We start from the raw sequence: 20,730 nt of genomic DNA, 5'->3' as shown, positions 1-20,730 counted from the left end.
AAGAGGACAACGAACCAATCCGACAGGACTAAAGATTTTATTTTTTGTTTCTCTTCTTCTTTTTTTCTAATGTCAAAAAAGAAATAAAACAATAATGACGATGATGAGGATAATGATGATGACGATGATGAGGATAATGATGATGACGATGATGATTACAATTATAATTATAATTACAATTACAATTACAATTACAATTATGATTATGATTATTGCACTAACCTGTCGATAAAACCATCTCCGTCGCCGTCGCATGCTTGGAAAAGTTTCCTAACGCGTTCCTCGTCGCAGATGGAGCCCGTCTCGCTCTCAGCATCCGCGGTTTGCGACATCCTCACACTGCCTCCCTCTTAGCCATCGCGATTACCAAGCACCACCGCCGATCCTCTCGCCCCTCTTACAACGTCCCTTTTACGCCTCATCCGTTTGCTCGATATCGATCTTTAGACTTTCGATACGAGGACGAAAATTCCGCGCCTTATTTTTGCCGCGATATTAACTCTACCCACATTCGAGTCGCTATCTTCGGGTGTCTTCTTACTTTTCTTCCTTTCTTTCTTAATTATTTTTTGATCTTTTTCTCTGTTTTCTTTGGTCACAAAATCTTTTCTTTCTTCCTCTATTATATCGATGATATATATATATATATATATATATATATATATATATATATATATATATATATATATATATATATTGAGTTAAAGTAATTACCGATAAAAATTATAATACACGATCTTTTCAATTTCTTCGTTTATATTTGCCTTTTTCCTTGGAAAAAGGCGCGGAATCGTACTACGTTGATAAATAAGTTTTTTTTCTTCCTTCTTCCTCTTCTTCCTTTTACGAGAGAAAGAGAGAGATAGATAAAGATAGATAGATAGAAAGAGAGAGAGAAAGAAAGAGAGAGAGAAGCACTAGAAGTTATTCTTGGACTGTGTAATTTTCTCTTTTCCTTTCTTTATTACTCCCTCGAACGCGTCGTATTCTGACTACATCTAAAAGGAAGAGGGTAACAAGTTCGAGGGAATCCAATTGCTTTTCTATCTTATTCTAATCGTTCTTCTATGTTTAATCTGTAGTATCTTTCTATTTCTTTTTCTTTTTCTTCTTTCTTTCTTTCTCTCTCTCTCTCTCTCTCTCTCTCTCTCTCTCTCTCTCTCTCTGTCTTTCTCTTTCGGTCACTCGAGTATTTTTTCTTTTTTCTTTTTTTTTCTCCTACAATGTAGAAAATCCAATGAAAATAACCAGTTTCCACGAATAAAAGACTTGAAATGTAAAGGAAGAATGATGAAAATGTTTGGAATCTTCTTTTCTCTCGACTCTTCGATACGCGTAAGCAAGTGAAAAATCCACTGCTACCCACCGGTTATCGTTTCCAGTGTCACCGAGTCACTAACCCTAACCTCAAAACTGTACTCTAGGCTCACCCTCCCTCGCGAGTCAGCGACAGCAATAAAAACTATCGATTGAGCTCGCCGCTCGAAAAACCAACATGATGCCTAACGCCATCTTGCCTTCTCTCTCGTGCGCGCCTTGATATCGACAAGATGGCGTTAGTTACTAACGACAGCGGGATATTTGAATTTCGTATTAACGTTTGACTAATATCGTCATACCATAGAGATACATTTTAAATATTATATTTTCTTTTATAAACATTACAGACTTTGATTATGGTTAATTGTGTAAAATATTTGACCTGCAAATAAAAGGAAATAATCTGTTTTTCTCATTAGTTATATATACATATTATATATATATATATATATATATATATATATATATATATGCAACTAATTAAACAATTGTTTAGCTTTAGCTTAAAAAATTTAAGAGCATGAAAGCTTTTATACGATAACTAATTAGATATAGTAGATAGATAATTAGTTATAGTATATCAAACTGTAGACGTTAATTTATCTTTAACTACGGACACGAGCTTTTTTAATTTCGTAGGATCAGGACTATAAGCCCACATAATACACTGCGTATGTTCTTTAGTCGGTAAACTCTGAAGATCTCCGTCGGTTTGAAACCAAGAAATATCCTTTTCTTCTTTCATATGATCCACAAATTCTCGAAGAAATTTGTTTCTTTTTCTATCCCACGTTAAATCGGATTGTGGGACTTGTACTGTCCTCAATTTCTTATAATCTCCATCTACTTCTTCGTATGCCCTATATGCAAAGCAAAAAATAATAAATGATCCAATTAAATTCACAATTCTTTTATAAGACATTAACGACTTACTTTAAAATCCCTTTATCCTCAATATCGTATTTTTTAACGAGTGGTTCGAAAGCTCGTATAATGTCGATCGATAAATAATTAAAATTATCTTTCGATCTGTCATTTACATTATAGTCGGTAATCCAATCCTCGAATACTTGAACAGCTTCCTTCATATTCTCGATTTTTTTTATATCCTTCGTACACGATATTACTCTTTCAGCTCTCCTCACCAAACCAGCAATAGCATGATACTGATAACTCAAGTCTCGTCCTTCAAGAGATTTGATACTCTGCAAAGCTTTTTCTTTATCCTTAAAACTAAGACCACTATCTTCTTTTTTCTCTTCTTCCACATCAGAGGATAACTTCGCAATTTTTCTATCGGGTTCGCTAGACTCGCTTTCGCTGCTCGATGTGTTCTTGTCGTGGCTTCTCTTGTTCGTCTTCTTCGTGATTTCTTCTTCAACTTCCATATCGACGTCATCTATAATACCGATTTTCGATGCAACTTCTGCCATCAACTTTTTCAACTTTGTCGGATCCGGACTGTATCCTAACATGATGCATCGAACGTGTTCCTTAGTTGGAAGTCCTCTTAAATCACCAATATCTGTCTCATACCATTGTATATTCCTTTCTTTGATGTTAGCAACTATATCCTTTAATCTACGATTCCTTTCGATGTCCCATGTTATCCTGTTATTTTGTAACTTTGAAGTACGTAAATTTTTGTAATCTCCTTTTTCCTTTCTGTAAGCGCTACGATATAAAAATCCAAAAAAAAAAAAAAAAAAAAAAAGAAAAAGAAAAATTATTAAGAAATAGATCGAATATTATTTTTCGACATCAGACAGATTAAAAACTTACACGTAAAAATCATCGTCGATCAGATCGTATCTCTTGGCGAGTGATCTATAAGCCTTAATCGTGTCGATCGGTAAATATGAAAGATTTTCCTTTCCACGATTATTTTCTTTATAATCGGTCAACCAATTTTCGAATACTTTCAAAGCATCTCGCAAATTCGAAAGTTTCTCCTCGTCCTTCGTTATTTGTAATGTTCTCTTAACGCGACTTACAAAGCTGGTTATGACGTGATATTGATAACTTATATCACGACCATCAAGAAATTTCAATGTATCCAAAGCCTTCTGCTTATCCTTGAAACCCATCGATCCTTCTTCTACTTCGGAAGACTTCGTCTTACCCATGATGACAAATCAAACGTATTTATACTGAAATGAATATTTAATTTTGACAAAATTATTCAATGACGCAGAAAAAGATTCACGAGTCATCTATATTCATTTGTACAAAGAATGGGATGAGCCAAAAAATGACTCATTCTAAGTACTTGAAATATTAATTTGCGTATGATTTTATGAATATTGCAAAATCTATTACGTCTAAGTAAACACGTATTGTAAAAGTTTAAGAATATTTGAAATTTTTATTAGAATTATACGAACGATATTCCGATAACGAATACGAATAAACAGGGAACGTAACGGTCTTATCGATGATAATTATGGAAATAAAAAAGTTGTGGCGTAAAAAACTTATCTAAAAAATATTTTCAGGGCAAAAGTATAATTTTTCTTTTTTTTTTTTTTTTTGTAAACATATAGATATATTTACATTAGCGAAAGTGTGTTCTACAATTACTCGATTAGAGTAAACTTACCAAGTTCACGATTAACAATAAATTACACTCCTCAACTAAAATAGATTCGCCGCTAAATCGATGACGATATCACTCTAACGAATTCCACTATCGGAATGTACGATTCCACGCATTTTGTCTTCAGAGTGACAGTTGCGAACCCATCACCGTTTAGCTTAAGTCACCGACTATAGTTGCCACTGTGTGCTTACATGAGGGTGGGAGAAACATAGCTCTAACGCTATAGAAACCTAATGCGCGAGAGCGAGAGGCAAATATAAACATGTCCTGAGGTGTGTCAGAGCCTGAAATATACACTCGACCTCCGCGTACGATGTCGTGGACTTACGTCATATTAAGCAATGACCGCGAGATATTATTCCGAAGAAAAGATAGTCCTGATCAGACCTCGCAAGGCAAGCGTCTATCGATAAATATTATTATATATACGTACGTATTTTTCGAGGCTCTCGAATTATGATTATTTCAATTCCACAGAGGATATACTTACAATTAATTCGAGTAACAAAGCCTGCTAAAGTTAATTATTATATTAGCCTATTTACAGAATAAATTACAACATATCGTATCAGATCTGACAAAAAAAAAAAAAGAAAAACAGAATTTTCTATCTAGAGAATGTTCTATTACGTTCAATCTTCGTTTCGACAAAATAATAATTTCTAACTAAACGAATCTTTCCCATCTCATCGAAGACTTATGCAAAAGAATAAATATATTTACACAGGGATCTACGAAAAATTCGCTGGTGAAGGAAACTTATTTTTTTTTGTTTCTTTTTTTTTCGACAAAGAACATTCAACTCGTTATCGATGAACATTCAGGATATTGAAGAAATTTATATATCTTCAACAAACGCAGCTACCAACGCCTAAACAAGCGTATGGTGCTTGTTCGATTTTCGAATTCGTACTGCTGTCCAATATTGTAGTTTCCGTTGTTGCCGACGGTGCTGGTAACTGTGATCTCTGCGTATCGTCATAGCTGATCGGTAAGTTTTCTCGTTCTCTATTGATATTCTCTCCTTCATGATTATACGAAGTTTTATTTGGTTGTTCTTGGGATCTGATGTCAAGGGGATGTTCTAGCGTCGATAATCGACCATAATTTATAAAAGTTTCTGAATAAGCTGAAGTAGCATGATGATGATGATGGTGGTGATGATGGTGATGGTGATTATCGTATTGCGCAGAGTAATGCGCATGATATCTGGTAGTCGGTGTTTTAAAATCTTCGTTAGCACCCAAGTATTGATGCAGATGATGCAAAGTGGAAGGTCCATAAACTGTTGTAAATGATAAATATTAATCATAGCGTTAATTTCATAAGTAATAAAACACGATATAAGAACATCGTTAGAGTTTTAGAAACTCTTAACGAGTAGAAATAATCATTAAATACAAACACTTTGATCACCAACCTGCAGCCGTGTTCGAATACATAGCAAGAACAGCATCACCGTAACCGGTTGTAGAATGTTTACCAAGCTCGGTTATGTCACTTGTGGTACACGTCTTTCCCGACATTGTGTGCGTTCTTACCATGCTACTATGGACTTCGGTGGAAAGTGCAGGAGTTCCTCCAGTTCCATAAGCCATGTTAAAAAGAGCTTCCGGATCGCATACGAATTTGTAAACATATCTTTCCCCTGCCACCTTTTGCATTATCCCCTTCTCATAATAATACCTTAAGGAACGACTTAATTTATCATAATTCATTGCCGGTCGATTTTTTTGAACACCCCATCTACGCGCTACCTATAATAATGATTTTTAATCGAATTTAATAAGTCGATTAGAAAAATTACAAGAAAGTATTTATTAAAAATTACTGACTTCTTCCGGTTCGATAAGTTTAAATTCCATGCCACGACCGGTCCAAGCAATACAAGGTGCATTCGTTGGATCATCCAACAGTGCGACAAGAAATTGCCAAAGCTGAAGAGATCCTCGTCTTTGTTGTTGATAGCCAACTGTCACATCGCTCCAAGTAGTTGTCGCACTAGTCGACGATGGCCTCTTGCTAATGTATTCTGAGCTCCACGAAGATGATGGTGATCCTCGTTTTTGCAAACAATTATTTTGTCGTTCCCACGACGAATTTCTCGATTCCGCTTGAACTCCTAATTCGGTCCAGGTCGGAGTTATACTACGTTTTCCATAGCCATCAGACGTCCAGCCTTCTTGTCGCGGTAAAAAGCTTTCTGACGGAGTCGAAATAGGTGGTTGCCATTGCGATGTACCGGAAAAAGCACTGGCTGGTCGACTGGGTATCGGTGAACTTCTACTTTCTCTGGTACCAATCCCGTATTGTTGTTGTTGCGGATAAACCAAGCTGTTTACTGTAAAAGAAAAAAAGCTTTGGTTAGAATCTGTTACTAAAAAAATCATGTCGTCCATTAGGACATATGTATGTACGTTTTGATTGTTCTTTCATTGTTTCTTTTCCCTTACGTTCATCGTTACTCATGGACAAGAGTAGAGAGAAAGAGAGAAAGAGAGAGAGGGAGAGAAAGAGAGAGAAAAAGAAAGAGAGAGGGAAGAAGAGAAAAAGAAAAAGAAGAAGAAGATCCGTATAGATGGAAAACCGTTATGGAGGATGGGAAAATAGGAAGACAAAACGTAGAGGAACGCATTGGCAATTGCACTCACGCGCCGTCGCTGGTGAAGTGCTCGTCACACAAATATCGGCAGGAAATTGGTTGATATTCAAAGCCCACGGGGTTGCTCTGGCTTGCTCTGACGAGCAAGCGGATAGCGTTGGCGTCGTGGTACCTCTGAAATCCCGCGTACAGCTCGTGCGATATGTATATTAATCGGGTGCTGTGCTCTCGAAGGCTACACCACCATACCACCACTATCACCAGCAACGACTACGCAACCACCACCATCGCTACCTCCGACCCCGACTCCTCCACCTCGTTCTCCCCCTTTACTCCGGCACCATAGCTCCCGAAAAAGCCATTCTCGAACCGTAATCCGGTTACGCTTCAAGTCGTGCAGGGGAATATTGAAAAATTGAGAAAGCTCTGATGCCGAGACTTATTCGCTACGATGAAATATCGTGACCTCGTGAAGTTTCTCTCTGAGACTCAGCGTGTGCTTGATTATTATTTAGCACGTAGTTTATTCCTAAACTTTAGTATATTCACCTAATATATAGATATGTATATTATATATAATCGATTTTTAAATCTATTAATCTACTTTTATTCTCATTCAAGATAACTCAATGATTCGGCCGAATCAGTGATCACATTACATCATCCCCCTCGTATCATTATTATCTCCCACAGAGCCCAGCAGAGAGAATTAACAGGAAGGTTCACGAAAGTCAACTATAACTGGCGTTTTACTTTACCTGCCACGGTAAACGTCGGTTGGATCGTGGGTATTCGAAGAGAGGAGCTTTTGGGAAGGGAATGGAAGCTCCAGGGCTAATCTACCACTTTGTCTCTCTCTCTCTCTCTCTCTCTCTCTCTCTCTGTTTCTCTCTCTCTCTCTTTCTCTTTCTCTCTCCAAAGAGAGTAGGAGAATGAGGATGGAAAGGGGTTGGTCCTAGGTCGGTGAGAGCGGGACCAGAGGCTTTGCGGGTGGTTTTAAATTAAAATTAATCACGAACTGATGAAACTGGCGGCGTTGTGCTCACTAGGGTAGGTAAAGGGTTGCGAGGCCAGGGGTGATCAGGGGCGGTGCACACGAGGGTTGTTCGCGTAAGAGGACGGCCTACACTCGTCCATTCTCAGAAACGAGAGAAGGTATCGCTCGTTTTTGCTCTTTTTCGCCCTCCCTATTTCCTATTCGCTCTCTTTCTCTCTTTCTCTCTCTCTCTCTCTCTCTCTCTCTCTCTCTCTCTTCCTCGCTCTGTCTCTCATTGTCAGTCCCGAATTCCGGCGCTGTGCTCAATTAATAATGCAAGCACGATTTTACATCTACTTTGCTTGCCAAATGGCTTGCCTTGACCCAAAGCAATATACTTCTTCGTTCTTTTAATTTTCTTCAAGTACGAATAATAACGATCATAAAATATTATTATAATGTGCATTCTATAGATACGCATATTCCTATTTGATATGAATTAGGTGCTGGATCGATCTATAGATACATGTAAAACTAATCGCGATCACCGATTCGTAATCCTTGGGAATCGTACGGATTAATTACTGGAACACGAACAATTGGTATCCATTAACAGGTTATTACTATTCCGTTCATTATTTTGAAACAAGCGTTGAACGCAGAAGAGCGATTGGACATGTTAACGTTTCGATACATATGTTCACGAAATAAATTAGATTGATTTGAATCATATCAATGAGAATCATCAATTGAAAAGTATTGATCTCACGTTATAAAAAAAAAAAAAATATATATATATATATATATCGCTTTTCATTTTTCTTATTTTTATAATGAATTTAATATGGTGTAACAAGCCGAATAAAAGCTATCATCGATAGCAACGATAGAGGATTCATCCTATTATTACCGTAAACTACGTCTAAATAATTGAAACGGTTAATGGTAGGGAGAATTAGCTGAAGAGAGGCCGTAGCAAAATTCCCTAGTGACTTGGAAGTAGGTGGGTATCGTGATATACATCGTGCTGATGGATAGATATAGTAAACGAGTTCCTAAAGGATTCGTTATCCTTGTGTGCGTAAAGACTAATCGGACAGATTATAGAGCATGAGCTTGCAAACCTTGATTTCAGCCTTTCATAGTCATTTGTAACCTCTATTTACCTTATTTATCATTTTCCATTCTAATTAGATAGGATATCAAATGATAGAAAAGTTTTTTAATTATTAACGAAAAAGCGAGTATTTTTTAAAACCTATATAACAGTTTAGTTATGCTATTATATTTTCTTAAATTAATAATAATTTTATATTTTTTAGTAAATTAATTTTTTAAAGCAGAATCTGATTTTAAAGTCTACAAGAGAGGGAGAGAGAAAAAGAGAGAAAGAGAGAGAGAGAGAGAGAGAGAGAGAGAGAGAGAGAAAGATGTTCTTTTTGAAACAGGATATTTTAGAAAATCATATCTACTCGTTCTTATTTGAATTGTTACATTTCACTACTGGACCATGAAAGAGCTTTCGACGTTCAATCTCCCACGGGAGAGCATCTGGAGTTCTGTACTTCGCCCACCAGCTTTCGCTGAATTCTAGGAGACGCTTTCCACGGCTTTCGAGAGTTGAAAGCAGTCTTCAATTATTCAATTATGCATACTTAGAACAATGCATGAGTTTATTCACCGTTCAAGGGAGAAACTACATTACTTTTCACCAGGAAGCTATCAAATTTTCTTCGTCTTATATATGAAATATATCATTCGATTATTCGTTGTATTCTCTTTGAAAAAAAGAAAAAAGAAGAAAAAAAAAATATATATATAAGAAAAAAATAATCGACTTCTCTCGTATGAAATGAAAAATGGACTCTCTACCAAGGAGATAACATCGACGGATGATTTTCTCATAGTATATTAGTCTCGGTTTGTGATGAGTCAATAAATGGATAGTATAGTAGAATCGTCACCCTCTTATTCCAGTTATTTATGAACCGTATAAAGAACAATGGTGCGTGAATCTTTTCTATAGAAATTTGTCATGGTATGAATTTTAATATTGACATTTAATATACTATCTTCCTTTTAGACACTATAATATATGAAAAAAATATATATATAATTCATGAATATCATTAATAGTTACAAACAAAATAAATAAAATAAATAAATAAAATCTTCGTGTAATCTTACCGTTCTGAGAGCTCTGAGTTATCGAAGACGAAATAGTGGAAACAGAAACCGGCTCGAGATAACCCTTATCAGTTGGTTCTTCTTTTACGGCAACATTCTTTAAAGATTCACTTTTCTGCGGACTTAGCCTATTGTTTCTAAGAACAACGAGAAGATTCATTTTTATTATCTATAATAAAAAATATCTAGCAATAAAAAAAACACTTCTGTAACATACTCACACGAAACAATCAGCTGGAGTACTGGGATTTATATCGAGAAAATTAGTATTAAGGGTGGATGGATGTGCGACGGAAATTGTGTATTGAGGATGGTAAAGAGCTTCCCGGGACCTTTCACAATTCCCCGATTCCTGTTTCACGCAACCATCTGAAAATATAAAATGAAAACAAAGTAGAGTATTCAAAATATATCCCAAATTCATTCATTTATTCATTCATTCGTTCATTCGTTCATTCATTCATTACTCAGCATTACTCTTTATTCATTAAATTCATAAATACGTATTATATATTAATTCTTTATAAAACTATTATTGTTATTGTTGTTGTTATTATTGTTGTAATTTAGTAATACGTTTCAATATCGCGTTTCATTAAAGATTAAAGATTAAAGAGAAAAACCGGTACACAAACTTTTCGGGCAATTTAATATATTATATAGCAAATAAAAAAAAGAAGCACGAATATTTTCTAAATATTAAATTGTAAAATAAAAATAAATCGATTCGGTATACGATATTGCTCTGCCATTTCCGAAATGGATCACCTTTGCTCGAGTGCATGTCATTATCGTTTATCAAGTGCAAAGCAGTGATTATCCCTTTTTTCGCTGGAAGAAGAAGGGCGAGACTAGAAAGGAGAAGAAAAAGAGAAAAACAAAAAGAGAGAGAGAGAGAGAGAGAGAGAGAGAGAGAGAGGGAGAAGTACAGAAAGTCATAGATGATAGCAGGAGAAAGTCAGTTTCTGTGAGACGCACGTGCCAGGACCGGAAGAGAAGACGCATCGTTGCAGCGCTGGCACGTGGAAGACGAAAGAAAAAAGAAAAAAAAGGGAGAAGACCTGAAACGAAGAGAAGACACATGGGTAAGGGAACCAAGGGGATGAGAGCTAACTTAATGGGGGATGCCGACGATTTTGCGCGGACGAGGGGCGCGGCCCTTCGATAAATCAAACAGACTCCAGCCGTGGGAAGCGTAAGTCAGAGACCTCCGGCGATCATTGTATTTGTAAACATCGGAAGTTTACTGTTACGAGATTGAAGGAGAAAGAGAGAGAGAGAGAGAGAGAGAGAGAGAGAGAGAGAGAAGTATTTAAGTCGACAAATTATTATAAATATGTAGAAAACGTATAATACGAGACATTATTTTCAACATATGTCATATATATACTTGGAAACTATCATTTATTATCGATGATTAAAGAAAACGAAAGAAAGAGAGACAAAAAAAATTTGTACACATAAATTTATGTGCATACGATATGTATTATAACTATATTATATATTAAGAGATTAATATACTCTTCCTTTCTACTAATCATTAATATTTCAAATGATTATGCATTTTAATTAACATAAATAAATTTGATACAAGTGTTCTTGAAAGATATCAATGAAATAATTCATCGTGATCGAATAAATAATATCATCGAAGAAGACAAATCTGATTGGCCTTAAATGTAATCGAGTGTGTTAATACATCCCTCTCGTTATTTAAACTACCCCTCGAACGATTGGTTGATCATTCGAACGCATATCATTAAATACAAATGTTTACTTGACTTACCAGATAATAAACTTAAAACCGAATTAATTAATATGTTAAGTTCGACAGTTTTATTAATTATATTATGTAATATAATTAAATAATAAAGAATTAAATCACAGAGATTTAATAAGATCGTAGGATATAAATCGTTTTTTGAGAAAAGAAATGAAAGTAACATCGAATTTAATTCATTCTGCAAATATCAAACTGCAAAGTCTGAAGGAATAAGATACGTATGCATGTTCATCAAATGCGAGCCCTTTGGTTATTTACACGAACCAAACGTTTCCAATCTATAGGGTGTACCACGCAATATAAATACTTTAATAAATTTTTACATATCCGATATTTTCTAAACGAATTTAAAAAAAGTATCAAATCAGCTTGTAATTTGTTTATTATTATAAATTATCCATAAATAATAAAAATTACCAATCAATATTTTCAATTTTCCTATGGTTCACCCTATATATATCCTAACGTAATTTTCTTTTTATCCAAAATTATAATTTGAATATATTCGATCTCCTTCGTTCTTTCTCTCTCTCTCTCTCTCTCTCTCTCTCTCTCTCTCTCTCTCTCTCTCTCTCTCTCTTTCAACAACCACCTTTTACGTTATTAATCACGAAGCGAGCGTTTAACTGGTCCGTATGTTAAAACAAGTACGTTAAAAAGAAAGAGGAAAACCCTCTGGCTTAATATAAAGTGCTTACTCGCATAATCCGATATCGATGATCGGCGGCGTTAAAGCACTAGTGTTGATTTTTCTCTCCCGCTTTAAAAAATAGAAAGAAGAAATCACCCTCGAGCGAGCTAACGCGTTGGTTTAATAAAAACTCCTGCGTTCTCCTCTCATACCACTCTACCTGAATCTACACGGTGAATATTCAGGAACGCGAGAGTGGGTGCAAAAAAAAAGAGGAAAAAATAGAGAGAGAGAGAGAGAGAGAGAGAGAGAAAGAGAGAGAGAAGAAGGGAAAGAGAGATTCAAGTACAATAAAAAGTATCTATCTCATCTTTCGAACAATTTAGTTGATTTCATTAAAATAACTTTGAATGACCATAAATGAAAATAATCGAAATATTTTCCAATTAATTGTTTAACGAAGAAAATTCAATGAAAAATTTTGCTTTATCTTCGTTCTATGTAAATGTCGATATATTCGTTTAATCGTTTATACTAAATTAGATTTTATATGCAAGATTATATATGAAACGTCAATTAATTTATTAGACCATAAATATACAACAGACAATTTCGTCGGAGACGCATGTTGTTGTAGGATAGAATAGTATTTCCACGAAACATCGATTCATTTGGAGATTAACTTCCTTCGGATTAGGAACAGCGGTAATTTTAGATCCACTTACGATATAGGGTCGTAGTGAACAGGTAATTAGCATGTAATGTTGAATGTATCGATTCGATGCTTTTAAAATTGATGTTAGAAATAAAAGGAAAATGTATTAACAAATTAATATTTTTCTAATATTGTACACTAACTTGGTATTTGATGAAACTCTGGCACGTACTGTTCGCTTCCCTCCGTTTCACAACTGCTACCTGTAAATGAAAGAAAAAAGAAAAAAAAAGAAAAATAGATTTCATTTAATTAAGTATTGTTGATATTTTATCTAAAAAAATATATACATAAAAACACTACAAATAAATATTGATTGTATGCAACGATAGAAGGGGGATTTTATCAAACCGATTATGATTAAAATATAAGTTCGTTTATCTAAGCCACGTGTTTCTCAAACCCTGTCACAGGTTTCCCTTCGCGTCTATTACGTTATATCTACAGTATTAATAAAACCTAATTAAAATTAATGTTCTGACCAGTTGAACGCTGCATATGTATAATCAATTCCGACAAAATCATATAAATGATCGTATGATAATTAGTTTTTATCTAAGAGAGCTAAACTTTTACGTGATAGCAGAACATGTGTAAAAGAACAAAAAAAAATACAGATAAAAAATAGAGAAAGATACATTTTTCATTATCGCTAAAACAGCGTATCCGTCGACGTGGAAAATAAAACGAAACTTTTAAAAATTGGATGGCTAATAGATGAACGGACACCTCAGCACGCCGTGGTACCGATTGTCATTTTCAGAATCTAATCTTCTAATGGGCTTCAATACGTTGAACTTCAATTAGAAAAATAACACAAGTAGGGTCAGGTTTTCTTTAGTACATGTTCAAACTATTGATCCAATAGATACTCTATCTAACAAAGTAACAGGTTTAAATAAAATGGATATACAAGAAATGATTTTTGCTTTAGAAAATTATACTTATATAATATCATCAGATATATTTTGGTATTACTCATAGAGCTATTTATAAGATAAGCAATATCATCGCACATGTGGCATATGTATATATGTGCGTGCATGTGAATATTCTATGATTTATCTAAGATCAATGTTTACAAAAAAAAATCTACAAAAGTGTATCGACGAGTTTATCGTATGATATTTTTATCGAACCATCGTGATTCTAAGAATAATATTATATTCCACAATGGATATATTTCAAATTATAAAAATAATCCATTAATAATAAACGAATTATTTTATACTCTAAAATTCATATTAAAAACATAAAAATTATAATAAACTAATTGTATCTTATAAAATCTTATCGATTTTTTATTTTTTTATACATTTTTATCACACATATATATACATATTATTTAATTTTAAATGTTTTTATATTATTTCATAATAATAACCATTCGATTGTTTTTTCATTTTATTTTCTTTGAAATAAAAAAAAAAACGAAACAAAAAAATAATCGCCCGAACAGGGACTCGAACCCTGGACCCTCAGATTAAAAGTCTGATGCTCTACCGACTGAGCTATCCAGGCGGCTGTTTGTCTAGTTGCAATATGTACTTTATTTGGTCAATCCTACTTATATATATAAGTAAATAAAATATTATTTATACAGATCTTTAAATTATTGTTTATTATAACTTACCATCATGAAGCCAAGACTCTTGTCTCGTATAATCTTGAGGAGGATATAATTCATTTCCTGTAATAAAAAATTAATATCATTTAATATTTGATCAATACAATAATAAACTAATATAATATATATATATAAAATAAAAATACACACAATAAATATAAAGTAAAAATTTGATTATAATCTGAAAATAAGAGAAATAAATAAAGATAAAAAGAAAAAAGTCGAATCGACGAGAGTGCAAGTAAGAAGTAAGAAAAATAATTACGAAGTGAGAAATAAAATGGTGATGTGACGAAAGACGTGCTAGAGAAGAAAGCAAATGGATGAATCAGAAGCAAAAACGAACCCTTCAATGCGAGAACATACATACATAAGAATATATCGTAGGATACCGTATGACATGGGGTGCGTTTAATGGATCTCAAGATTCGCCATGGGTAGCCACTCGTTGGTAACTTTGTTTTGTTCGTACGCAGAATCCCGTCCAACGAATCGAATCTATTTAAGCTTCAGCTCATTGCTTAGAGATAATGATACTACATTTCTATCAGCTATCCTTTCAATGAAAATGATATAACGAGAAATAAGAAAATCGTCAAACTTATCTTTCGTTAACATCCATTTCTACGGGACATTTATTTAAAGGGAGAAAAAAAGAAAAGAAAGAAAAAAGACAACAAGCAAATTAATTTCAAATAAAAAAAAAAGCTCGAGGGTTGCCTTCATTGATGATCGAAAATATTCGAGAATCTTAGTGAATACTTTACGCGTTGTGACACTCACTTCCCAGGACTCGGTAACGTTGTAACATTTTTCAATGCAGAATCACGAGAGCCGAAGAATGAATGGGAACGGTTGGTAGGGCGTAATACGATTACGATAGAGAAATTGCGGCGTTATAGGTGCTGATTGAGTTAGGCGGAGGTGGTCCATCCTGACTGCCGTCTCACACCACAGCGTGCCGATGCTAGATATAAAGTGTCAATCATCGAAGCTAAATTTCCATAGGGTTCTTACGAACAGGAGGGTCACGCGTATGCTACTTGCTCCTACATATAAGACACACCGGGGAGCCTCTTTCGCGTTGATAATTTCTTACTTATCGAATTTCATTGAGAAACGCACGATTTTATGTATGTATGTATGTATATATGTTACTTGGTTAAGAATGTTGAAAATAAAAAATCAAATATATTTTATAGATGATCGATATTCGATAAAAAAAAAATTTTGCGAAACATGTGAACAATATACATTATATATTGTTTGTATAATTAAATACTATACGAAAGGGAAATTTTAGAAAAATATTCGATGAAATTTATTACATGTAATATGATCATAAATGTGATTCGTACGATCATCATTCGGTGTTTCAGTTTGATAATAGAATGAACGTGGACCCCACTCGACAATTCTCATTTTCGCGACGAAAGGCAATTGAAAGGATGATTTTGTCTATAATTGCCCGCTAGACTCGACCACATCGTCTCGATCGACGACAGAGTATAATCCTGAGCGACGAACCGTAGAAAATAATATCGTCGTTGATGCAACTATATAAAGATATCGACTCGACAGCCTGCGAGTGACAGCTTCTCTTCGGGGGTCGATCCATGTTTCTCTCTCTCTCTCTCTCTCTCTCTCTCTCTCTCTCTCTCTTTCTCTCTCTCTCTCTCTCTCTTTCTCTCTATCTCACTTCGTTCTACCTTCCCATACATTCTATGCGTGTTTCTAATCGAGCCTTCAACGTCTACACACTTTTCTTATGTGTTCGCGACGTTTACTGGTTTAAGATATGTTGGAAACTTCGCGACCTGATAGTTCAGCCGCAATAAGAAGAGGTCGAACAACGTGATGTTATCAAAAGCTTCAATCTCATAGAAGAGAAATATACCATAGAATAAAGAGAGAGGAAGAGGGAAAGAGAAAGAGAGAGATGGAATTTTCTTCGCTCGTTCTTTGCCCCTCCTTCCTTTCCTTCGCCGGCTTTTATCTCATCTTGAAAAATCGATAAACCATGTTGTCCTATCTAGTTCTACGTTTCTCCGCCCTTTACCTGGATTTTACATTAAATTCTCTCTCTCTCTTTCTCTCTTGTAAATTATAAATTTTATCTTAAGATTTGAATACTCACCAGCTTGGGTTTTCTCGTCGTTCGTCGTCTGAGACGTTGAATAATTATTGTGAGAACAATAGTCGCTGCTCGTCGTTTGCACCGGTACAGCTAATCTTCCATAGTCATCCGATGGCTGAAATAAAAAGCAAACTCAGTTGATCTAATATTGCTTATATGTATGTATGTTACTAGTAATTTGACAAAATCATTTGATATTAATTTTTAATGAAACTAAACCGATCAAAGTGTGTTGGAGAAACAAACGACGACAAGCCTATCAGGAAAGTTGAGAAAAGGGAGAAAAGAGAGAAAGGAAGAGAAAAAGAGAGAGAGAGAGAGAGAGAGAGAGAGAGAGAAAGAGAGAGAGAGAGAGAGAGAGAGAAAGAGGGAGAGAGAAAGTGGTAGTAAGGAAGAGAGAGAAAGAGAGAGAGAGAGAGAGAGAAAGTGGTAGTAAGGAAGAGAGAGAAAGAGAGAGAGAGAGAAAGATGGTGGGGAAAGGAAGAAAGATGAGATGCGGCACGGAGGACATCCGGTGAATGATTGGATGGGTCCTTCCTTGCGGAGCAATCTTGTGGTAAACTTGATTACCGGTTTCGGGAATTCTCGGTTATTAACGCGCATTCCGATAACGTTGTGGGCACCTTCGATATCACGAATTTTGACTAGACGTTCTGATTTTATTCCTTTCCTAAACTCCGACTCGGATTTAAGTCAATCGATAAGGAAGTTACAGATATAAATATTATTTCATAAACAGTATTCATTAATCTTAATAATAATGATTTATTATAATTAGGCAATAAGTGTTTTTAATGATGTTAACACGAAAAATATTTTACCGATAATATTTTTATCAAATCTTCTTCACTTTTTTCATACACTCTCTTTCTCTCTCTCTCTCTCTCTCTCTCTCTCTCTCTATCTCCCTCTTTTTCTATCTGCCTTCTTTCTTACTTTCCAATATTTTTCGTCAGCTCTAATTAACAGAGATTCGTAAATTAATCGACCTAATAACTGTGGGAAGACATTAAATCCACGTGGCACGTGCCAAGACATAAATCTTAATTAAATTCACTGATATTCTTAGATTAAATCGTTAATAACACCTTCCTCGTAAACAAAAAAAAAGGAAAAAAGATAAAAAAAAAAAATTAAGAATACATTCCTATCATATCTTATTTAACGCTTATCATTTTTACGTGATTATTATTAAAAAGAATCTGCAAAGACGATATGCTATTTAACGTAACATTCACACATCAGTGATAATTTAAAGAAAGAGGTACAAACTTTTCGAAAAGATAAAAAGTTGCTTATTCGATGTTATCGAATTACTTTTCATCGACGACGAAATCAATTGAACGAATTAACGCGGTAATGACTCGTAAGCGGAAAGTGCAAACATCGCCGCGTGCCGTTTAACGTATGGTCCCCCGTGACTTTTCCCATCGGATGCGTTCATGACCCAACCGAATGTTAAGTGTCAATGCAGGAACAACGGCAGCAGTAACGTTACGCACGTGTTCGTATATATATATAGATAAACGTATACGCATATATGTGATGCAACGTAACAGAGAGAGAGAGAGAGAGAGAGAGAGAGAGAGAGAGAGAGAGAGAGAGAGAGAGAGAAAGAGAGAGAGAGAGAGAAACAGAATAAATATGCACGTTCGTCTCTTTCGGGACTTCGTGAAAAGGAGATGCTTATGAACATCGAGAGGGGAACGCCCCGTCGTTCTTCTCGAGTTTGCGAGGGTTCGATACCCCCTTGATTCTCATAACTACCCCACCCTCGTAATTGCGCACTTCGCTTCGCTTTATAATAAAGTCATCTTATAGACAAAACGATGGTACGCAAACAGATTTCTGACCTCGGATTCGCTCGATTTGTCCGACGGATTCATAAGAAACGAAATTAATACTATTAAAAATAGGTTCATTTATTTCATGAAATAAGCCGAATCTTTCATCTTTTCTTACTTGAACGTCGTTACTTTAATTCGTTTCTATAAAGATACGGGAGAAGGAAGTTTATCCACTTTGATACGAATTTCCTCTTTACCTTTAACAAGAAAAGAGGGTGCGAAAACAATGATGAATCTAAGTTCTAACCAGTCTAACACGAACAATACTTGTCAACGCGAACAGGCCAACTATCGAAGACAAGTATCACATCCAGTGATTGAGTTCTCTTCGAAATCGACAAAGAAAATGATACAAGATTTCTTATCTTCAAAATAAATATTTCTACTAATAGTGTTTTATGTGTACAAAAAAAAAATAAAAAACTCTAGGACAACTTTGGAAAAGAAATTATTTTAGATGATCATTGTTGAATAGATATATATTACGAGCTGACAAACAGAGCAGGATCACCCCTCCCTTTTCCGATTCCCTTATGGGAAATCCAACTGGTATCATATGCACTCGAACACAAGAGTCAATTAAGCGGTGATACAACTACGTGGGTAAAGTACGTGGGAAACTGATTATTCGAATAGAAAAACATAAATCAAGCAACATTTCGAGAGAGATCTACGATGTCCCATTCACCCCCTCATTTCTATAGTTTTCTAACATAGGGTATCCATCGACCACCCGTAGCTTAGAAGTTATAGATATATCACCGTTACGACAGCATCTAAATTTTAAACTTTCGAATGTCATTAATATTTCTTATCGCGACTGATTATACAATATACTATTGATTAGAAAACGTTTGATTGAATGAAGGAAATCAGATATAAATTATAAAAATTCGAATGTATATATCAAAAACTTATCATTTTTCTCAATGATCCTAATCATACAAAATTCGTTTGAATTTTTAACGCGATAACAGAACACATTATACCTTAACGAAAATAATGATACTGACCAACCCACGTTAAAAGCTTTTTCTATGTAGAGAAAGTGATAGAGGGACTTTTACACATACAAACACAAGCAACGCAGGCATACATATATATATACAAGGGGGATTCGATGGTTCGAACGGTGGTGACAATTACGTGTTTAGAAGACACAAAGGGGTTTCACCCGTGGGACGAGCCATCGATGCGTGGAGTCGCGTGCCAGGGCAATTTGGTAGTCGAGGATCATCGTTCGGAAAGTACATTATGTTTTGCTACGCTTCACTATATGATCTCCATTGTAAAGTTGAGTGGCTTTACGGTGACAAAAGTTCTACCAGTAGTATTCAATCCGCAACGTGACTTCCTTTCACTCATTAAGTGAAAAATACTTTATGTTTTATGGTCTTTATAATTTTCTTTCAAAATTTAACAAACAATTATTTTTATCTTTTCGATTTCCTTTTCTTTTTTTTATGTATATATATATATTACAATGCAATACCGATACTTTATGATATAATTATATTATAAAATATCACGTACTTACGTACTCCGTCATGTTCTCGTTTAAGATAAAATATAAATTGTATCTTCAAATATAATTTTTCTAAATAATGTATAATCATACGATGAAGATACATACATGCGTCGGCAAAAATCTCGATTGATAACTCGACTCAATAAATACTATAAAGACCGTAATGATTTAATATATCGATAATACGTAAACATAATCAAGTATTAAAATTCTTATTAACATAATACTTCTATGTAATTAATGCAAATCAATATATATAAATATTATAAAGAAAATATTTATTCATTATCACAAAATGATAATGTATTCTACTTTGCCCTTTCTTTCAATTCTACATATTAATTTAATTAATGAAAATATTTAACACATAACACACGCTCTCTATCATAGATCATATATTATAGATCATTAATACCAACATACCAATCTCCCCAAATTTGCGGTAGCAGCGGGTACCTCCTGATCGGGGAGGTTCATCGTTAACCGTTTATTACACTTTCTTTGTTATCCAAGATTTATCGTGCTCGTTATGAAGAGACTCACCAGAATGAAGGATTTAAATGTAACAGAAAGAAAAAGAGGAAAAGAAAGCAAAAGAGAAAGCGAAAGAGAAGGAGAAAGAGAAAGAGAAAGATGAACCACCAACACCCTGACGCAACAAGGAAGAAAAAAAAGAAGAAATATTAACGGATGCAAAAATATATACGAAGAAGAACGAGTGATAGATATAGAAATTCTCTCGATGTGCTTTCGATTCGATTCTGTCACCGCGAACGTC

General features: G+C 34.7%; 3 protein-coding genes and 1 non-coding gene across 7 annotated transcripts in view; all 4 read right to left on the bottom strand.

The window, feature by feature from the left end:
* The window catches only part of LOC124949769 (colorectal mutant cancer protein), a 26,574-nt gene extending 25,084 nt beyond the window's left edge, over window positions 1–1,490 (bottom strand). Inside the window, exons 1-3 of one of the 4 annotated variants that reach the window (XM_047495442.1) lie at window positions 1,367–1,490; window positions 715–840; window positions 223–619 (exon numbers count right to left, since the gene is read on the bottom strand). In XM_047495442.1, the coding sequence (XP_047351398.1) occupies window positions 223–332 (110 nt within the window). In that variant the 5' untranslated portion in view covers window positions 333–619; window positions 715–840; window positions 1,367–1,490. Of the gene's footprint in view, window positions 1–222; window positions 620–714; window positions 970–1,248 lie in introns of those variants that run through there. The other 3 variants (XM_047495441.1, XM_047495443.1, XM_047495445.1) reach the window with 3 other exon arrangements.
* LOC124949775 lies at window positions 1,112–4,090 on the bottom strand. Its single transcript, XM_047495455.1, has 4 exons — window positions 3,920–4,090; window positions 3,103–3,470; window positions 2,254–2,994; window positions 1,112–2,180 (listed from the first exon to the last, which is right to left on the bottom strand). The coding sequence occupies exons 2-4, from the start codon at window positions 3,444–3,446 to the stop codon at window positions 1,901–1,903; spliced, it is 1,365 nt and encodes a 454-aa protein (XP_047351411.1). The 5' UTR covers window positions 3,447–3,470; window positions 3,920–4,090; the 3' UTR covers window positions 1,112–1,900.
* LOC124949771 (ETS translocation variant 1-like) lies at window positions 4,032–20,730 on the bottom strand. The gene is made up of 9 exons (XM_047495449.1): window positions 20,376–20,730; window positions 16,578–16,692; window positions 14,447–14,503; window positions 12,957–13,016; window positions 9,906–10,053; window positions 9,685–9,821; window positions 5,755–6,260; window positions 5,340–5,676; window positions 4,032–5,204 (listed from the first exon to the last, which is right to left on the bottom strand). Exons 1-9 carry the CDS (start codon window positions 20,427–20,429, stop codon window positions 4,768–4,770), a joined length of 1,851 nt encoding a protein of 616 aa, XP_047351405.1. The 5' UTR covers window positions 20,430–20,730; the 3' UTR covers window positions 4,032–4,767.
* Window positions 14,262–14,334, bottom strand: Trnak-uuu. Its single transcript has one exon. It is a non-coding gene; the product is annotated as a tRNA-Lys (tRNA).

The sequence above is a fragment of the Vespa velutina genome, chromosome 6 (assembly GCF_912470025.1).
Source record: "Vespa velutina chromosome 6, iVesVel2.1, whole genome shotgun sequence".
NCBI lineage: Eukaryota > Metazoa > Arthropoda > Insecta > Hymenoptera > Vespidae > Vespa > Vespa velutina.
This window is presented reverse-complemented; position numbering and strand designations above follow the sequence as displayed.

Coding starts and splice junctions, on each gene's coding strand:
- LOC124949771 (XM_047495449.1), bottom strand. CDS start 20,429: ATGAACCTCCCCGATCAGGAGGTACCCGCTGCTACCGCAAATTTGGGG. Junction 14,504..16,577: donor CGACGAGAAAACCCAAGCTG/GTGAGTATTCAA, acceptor TTTTTATTACAG/GAAATGAATTATATCCTCCT. Junction 13,017..14,446: donor AGAGTCTTGGCTTCATGATG/GTAAGTTATAAT, acceptor TTTCATTTACAG/GTAGCAGTTGTGAAACGGAG.
- LOC124949775 (XM_047495455.1), bottom strand. CDS start 3,446: ATGGGTAAGACGAAGTCTTCCGAAGTAGAAGAAGGATCGATGGGTTTC. Junction 2,995..3,102: donor ATCGACGATGATTTTTACGT/GTAAGTTTTTAA, acceptor TTTATATCGTAG/CGCTTACAGAAAGGAAAAAG. Junction 2,181..2,253: donor GAGGATAAAGGGATTTTAAA/GTAAGTCGTTAA, acceptor CTTTGCATATAG/GGCATACGAAGAAGTAGATG.